General features: G+C 37.3%; 1 protein-coding gene across 1 annotated transcript; it reads right to left on the reverse strand.

Moving 5' to 3' along the window:
• Window positions 1–1,066: 1,066 nt before the first annotated feature.
• On the reverse strand, window positions 1,067–2,402 carry LOC149621434 (uncharacterized). Its single transcript, XM_089853708.1, has 6 exons — window positions 2,285–2,402; window positions 2,180–2,219; window positions 2,030–2,106; window positions 1,802–1,967; window positions 1,386–1,545; window positions 1,067–1,317 (listed from the first exon to the last, which is right to left on the reverse strand). Exons 1-6 carry the CDS (start codon window positions 2,341–2,343, stop codon window positions 1,067–1,069), a joined length of 753 nt encoding a protein of 250 aa, XP_089709834.1. The 5' UTR covers window positions 2,344–2,402.
• Window positions 2,403–6,626: the final 4,224 nt, after the last annotated feature.

Below are 6,626 nucleotides of genomic sequence, written 5' to 3' on the forward strand. Positions count from 1 at the left end.
GACCTCGGTCCGAAAGCTCCCGTGATAACACTTTAAATTAAAGTTTTTTTAAAAAATCCTCCATGAAGTAGCAGATCTCACTTTAATTTTAATTTATAAATAAAATAAGGTGTACTTTTTGTAAAACTAGAGATGGCCGATACCAGGCTTAACCCGATACCGGTGCAAACATGAACCTATGATCCAAAACCCGATACTTCAACCAATACCGATATATTTAGTATGACAGTGCCATTTACGTATGTTTTAAAAATACAAGGAAATAATAATTTCCTGAATCATACTACCAATTACTATGTTTAGAGGTACTTCCAAAATAATATCACGGCTTATTGACATTCATAGAAATGTATTATCACCATCAATACATTACTGAAAGACCTAAAAATGTCATGTAGCGCCATATAACGCATTTTAAACGAGTATCCGTTTAGTATCATATTTAACCAACCGATCCTATACTATCGGTGCCGATACCCATATGGGTATCGGCACCGGTTTATCCCTATGTAAAACCTTTCGATTGGTTGATTTTCTCTTTAATCAATTCTGTATTTCTTCCAGCCGAGGATTATTTCAACGAACAAGATGGCGACGCAAACGGATAAAGTCGATAAAGTGAGGTAAAAGACGCTACAAACGGCGAATAACGACAGGTCAGACGCGGTCTTCATTGGACGTTCCCGTTTAACGAAATCCATCGCGTAGTCCCCTGGGAAATCATAGTAACGCAACGCTTTCGTCTCGAAAAAAAGGAGCATTCTAAATAATAATCAAAACCAAGTTAGTTTGCAGTGAACAACTTATGAATGGATATCGATTACTCTTTTTCGAAATTTTCACGAAAGATCGGGTTGATGAAAAAGGATGAATTGGCAGGCAAGACGACGTAATCGCTTTGAAGCGATTTCGAAAAGTAGAATGCATCCAATTTGGTTTTCCATTCGCTGATGATGCCATTGTCTTGCTTAAGAACGTAACCCAACGCAGCAGACAAAAACTTTTGGTTCAAAATCAAAGCTTTATGGCCCTGTACAACTTCCTGGTACACTGGACCGAACTGGAATTATAACAAGCAAACGCTTACTCTATTGCTTAGAATGTTGTGAACCAATCCGTCTTTCATTATAAGTGGTTGAACATTGGCGTGACTCTGCATGTGTTGAAGATCTTCGATCGTTTCGATGAATAAATATTTCTCACTGAAGAACTCGGACTTGAGGAAACAACTCACGAGGAACCCAATAAAGGTGACGCCAATTACCCAAAACGCGTAGGCGAGACGCTCGGAAATATGATCCAATTGAGCAGGGTACGCTGCGTAACACGACAGATAAAATGTCTTTCCCAAATTACTGCAATTTTTGAGAGGTGAAATTACTTACGTTCAAAGAAAAATACGGAAAAGACGTCCCATAAAACTATCAGATATCGCTTGATTACTTGATTGAAGTTACTTCTTGGCTTTGTTAGGATGGCAAGCAACTTTTTGTGAGTCAATAACAATGATGTAACAATGGCGAAAAAGCAAATGCCGACACCAGACTGGAAATGTAATCGATTAAAAGTTTATGGAGTTACATGTACGCAAATCTTGACGTGAAGTACCATCAAATCCATGGACAAAAACGAGAGCGAAAATGACAGTGACAATTTTGGTGCCCCTGACAATATGATCGTCTCGGTGAAGTCGTAAAAACCACTGGAAACAAGTCCTTTCACCTTGCTTAAAGTGGAAATATCCACTGGAGCAAGTATAAGGTCCAACTTCTGAAAATACCTCAGAAAACTGAAAACTAACCCATGACCACAATGTTTTTCGGCATTGATCTAGATAATGCCTTCTAAAGGAAATGATCAACCTCCTACGATCTAAGAGGATGTTGAAACTGTAACTTACAGTTGCTAAGTCTCCACCCTTGGGAATGTCTATGACGTCCAAGCCTGTGATAGGTTCGTAAATAGGGCTATTGAACGAAATATTATCTTGAAAACATCAGCTGTTTTTCAAACCATTTTAAACATTTACGTGAAATTATGAATGATGGCCCCGTATCTGACGCCATCGTAACATTTTTTCTTTTGTAGCGGAAGTGAATCCAACTCCTAGGAAAGATAGTTTTATAAAACCAGAATTATTAAAACGTCATTTGTATCTTGAATTTATTTTTATGTTTACCTCAAGAATTCCAAACTTGATATAAACTTGTTCCGTAAATCTGTTGTAAGAGAAAATATTGTTAAAAGGAACTGATATTCTCGGTTACGTTCAATAAGTACTCACTTGTACTTGAAGTATCTATCGGGAAACAGTTTTTCATATTTAGCACTGGCGACCGACATCTTTGAATTCCTTCTACGCAACAAATTATTCGCTCGCCAATAAACTCACGCAAAGAGACCAGTGTATTGTCCTAATTATTTTTATTGATCTGTTTGAGGAGATGAAAACTGCACTCTTTGAAAAGTGAATTATCGCTGTAGTTTTCAAATTTTGCCAGAATTCATTGCCAAAGCGACATGACTTTGTTTCGGTCTTCTTTAGAACCACGCGCCACTTGAATACATTCATTTTCCGTAACTCAGTCACTAAGGTTTACAGCAATAATGCCAATTACCATAAATCATAATTTCGGCAAGAAATGTTTTGTAGAAAACGCGGTTCATTATGTGTATTACCACACTTCGAGTTTCGCTTACTTTTGTGCTATAGACATTTCTAGTTTTGTAGCCTAAACAAAACGATATAGGACAACGTCGTATAATTGGCATTAAAATAATATACCTCAAAGGCGTATGTAATGGTACTCAGTGCCTTTCATGAAAAAAAGTAATTGAGTGTTGTTTGTTTCTCGAAAATCGTTAAACGCGCCATTTACTCTGAGAGAGCGGTAGCTCTCTTAGATAAGACTTCATACTGCTCTTTAATTTATAAGGAGGGTTATTTGTTTGGATGCAGTTTTTTGTATTGTATTAACTGTTTTGAAATAATTCCACAATTCGGCTCCTTAATATGTGGTTAAAATTTCAAAGAGATCCATAAATTAGTTTATTTTATAAAAAATAAAGATGCTAAGGGAGGTTTTCATTTCCATAAAATTAGTCACACCTTTTGATGAAAAACAGGAATTTTTTCCATAGAAATAACATGGGAAATGTTTCGAAAAAAAAATCGGTTACTCGTGATTTAGAAAAACTATACGTTGGTTAGTTTTGGGAACGGTCTTAAATTAAACTTTACACTATAATTTAGGACGTATTTTCTTGTTATTATGAAGAATTAAAATTAAGTATGTTTAATTTAAAATTTTAAAAACTACCCCAATCTGCGATATTGTAGCTTGGATACACTGTTCTATTATGAAATATCAGCGCAACCAATATTGGCCTTTCTTAACGTATGGTTGCCTCTTCAGATTGTTTTTTAGTGTCTTTTGGTTGAAAGGGCCTATCGATAAGACGGCGTTAATATTGCCGCCGGGACGTTCTTGCGGCCTCTGCGGCGACGCCATCAAAACACTCGGTTGTCGCGGATTTAGTCCAATTCTTAGAACAAATAGGTAGCTTAATGGACATTTTAACTTATCCCTGCATTTAAAAATAAATAATCTAGATTACGAATTTAAGGTAATTAAACTAGTTTACCAATTAAACGTACGTAAAATAAATTATCAATTAGAGGTAAATAAACTAAACTATCAATTAAAGGTTATTAAACTAGATTACCAATTAAAGGTTATTAAACTAGATTACCAATTAGAGGTAAATAATTTAGATAATCAATTATGGGTAATTAATCTAGATTACCAATTAAGGGAAATTAATCTAGATTACCAATTAAGGGAAATTAATCTAGATTACCAATTAAGGGAAATTAATCTAGATTACCAATTAAGGGAAATTAATCTAGATTACCAATTAAGGGTAATTAAGCTAGATTACTGACGACTGGAAATTAATCTAGATTACCGACAACTGGCAATAAAGCTAGATGACCGACGACTGGTAACTGAGACGTATTTCCGGCGGCTGGTAATTAAGCCAGATTACCGACGACTGGTAATTTAGCTGGATTACCGACGACTGGTAATTTAGCTGGATTACCGACGACTAGTAATTTAGCTGGATTACTGACGGCTGGTAATTAAGCTGGATTATCGACGGCTGGTAATTAATTCGGATTACCGACGACTGGTAATTAATTCGGATTACTGACGGCTGGTTATTAAGCCGAATTACTGATGGCTTGTAAATAAGCTTGATTACCGACGACTGGTAATTAAGCCAGATTACCGACGGCTGGTAATTTAGCCGGATTACCGCCGGCTGGTAAAGAAGGAATACCGACGGCTGGTAAAGAAGGAATACCGACGGCTGGTAAAGAAGGAATACCGACGGCTGGTAATTAAGCTAGATAACCAACGGCTGTCTGAACAGTGCAGTCTATTGGGCCCGTTGGGCACTGGCCCAGGGGCCCCATAATTGTCAATTAATACTCATTTTACATTTCTTGTCATAAGAAAACTACTAGAAAATATAAACTACTTTCCATCGGCCATTCAGTCTTTTCAATGAAAAATTTGGCCTTCGAACTTGAAAAATGTAAAACTAAAAATCTGAGACCTATAAGATAGTCACCCATTGCCTAGGCTTTTACATCTTCCTCCCTCCCCACGGCCTCACTTCACAACCGCACATCGGCTTATTTTTTTAGTTTGAATCCTACACCCTAAATCAGACTCAGTCTACATTGTCATTTTGTCCATGCGCAGAGAGAAAACCTGGAATTTTCTCGCTCATTCTCGCTGTTAGGTGGCACGTAGGGTACAAGTCTATTTCTTTCCCTGCTGAAAGTAGACAACTCTGTTTAAAATATAATGCCTGTTATGAATAAAATTATGGCTGAGATCATAAATGTTAAACTTCTGATCCATGGTTCTATTAATTATTTAAATTTAAATAAAATGAGTCTGATACTTCATGGAGATTTTAAAATTATTTATTAATTTAAATATACGCAGGAGCTTTCGGACCGCGGTCCCTCTTCAGCTCAAAGTTGCAGCTGAAGAGGGACCGCGGTCCGAAAGCTCCTGCGTATATTTAAATTAATAAGTAATTTTAAAATCTCCATGAAGTATCAGACTCATCTTATTTAAATTTAAATAATATGGCTGAGATGTTAGACAAACTATAAATAGAGATTATTAGTGATCATATCAAAAAAGAAATGTAATACTTTGAGCGGCGCCCAGAAGATAAAACGAGCTGCGCAGGAGAAAGAGAAAGCTAACAAACTTCGCAAGGTAACATCATGGTTCCATCAAAATGCTATGAGAAGTGCTGAGCCTGGTAAAATTACTCTTTCAACAATATCACCGAAGCCCTCAACGACTACCACAGTTCCAACCGACATTGCAGTGGGCTGTCAATTAAGCTAGATAACCGACGGCTGTCAATTAAATCGGATTACCGACGACTGGCAATTAAGCTAGATTACTGACAACTGGTAATTAAGCCGGATTACCGACGCCTGGTAATTAAGCCGGATTACCGACGCCTGGTAATTTAGCCGGATTACCGACGCCTGGTAATTTAGCTGGAAAACCGGCGGCTGGTAATTTAGCCAGATTACCGACGGCTGGTAATTAAGCCGGACTACCGACGGCTGGTAATTAAGCCGGATTACCGACGGCTGGTAATTAAGCTGGATTACCGACGGCTGGTAATTAAGCTGGATTACCCACGGCTGGTAATTAAGCCGGATTACCCACGGCTGGTAATTAAGCCGGATTACCGACTACTGGTAATTAAGCTGGATTACCGACGGCTGGTAATTAATCTGGATTACCGACGGCTGGTAATTAAGCTGGATTACCGACGGCTGGTAATTAAGCTGGATTACCGACGGCTGGTAATTAAGCTGGATTACCGACTACTGGTAATTAAGCTGGATTACCGACTACTGGTAATTAAGCTGGATTACCGACTACTGGTAATTAAGCTGGATTACCGACTACTGGTAATTAAGCTGGATTACCGACTACTGGTAATTAAACTGGATTACCGACTACTGGTAATTAAACTGGATTACCGACTACTGGTAATTAAACTGGATTACCGACTACTGGTAATTAAACTGGATTACCGACTACTGGTAATTAAGCTGGATTACCGACTACTGGTAATTAAGCTGGATTACCGACTACTGGTAATTAAGAAGGATTACCGACAATTGATAATTAAGGATTACCGACTACTGGTAATTAAGAAGGATTACCGACTACTGGTAATTAAGAAGGACTACCGACTACTGGTAATTAAGAAGGATTACCGACTACTGGTAATTAAGAAGGATTACCGACTACTGGTAATTAAGGTAGATTACCGATGAACGCGCAACGCCCTAAGTCTTTTCTCTCCTTGTTTTCTAAACAATTTTAATTAATATGAAGATTGAAGTGACAGATAATAATAAAAACTGTCATTGTAGACAAAGACCGGAAAGTGTAAAAGATAAGTGTAGAAAATTAACTGCCTGAAGTACAGATATTAAAAATTTCACTTTTCAAGACATGATTATAAAACATCAATTATTTAAAAATATTCTTATCTTACTTTTTTCACCA

The sequence above is a fragment of the Phalangium opilio genome, unplaced genomic scaffold (assembly GCF_054372755.1).
Source record: "Phalangium opilio isolate 3A_F unplaced genomic scaffold, DU_Popi_V2 ptg000204l_1, whole genome shotgun sequence".
NCBI classification, from domain to species: Eukaryota; Metazoa; Arthropoda; class Arachnida; order Opiliones; family Phalangiidae; genus Phalangium; species Phalangium opilio.

Coding starts and splice junctions, on each gene's coding strand:
- LOC149621434 (XM_089853708.1), bottom strand. CDS start 2,343: ATGTCGGTCGCCAGTGCTAAATATGAAAAACTGTTTCCCGATAGATAC. Junction 2,107..2,179: donor TCAAGTTTGGAATTCTTGAG/GTAAACATAAAA, acceptor TATCTTTCCTAG/GAGTTGGATTCACTTCCGCT. Junction 1,318..1,385: donor TTCCGTATTTTTCTTTGAAC/GTAAGTAATTTC, acceptor CGTGTTACGCAG/CGTACCCTGCTCAATTGGAT.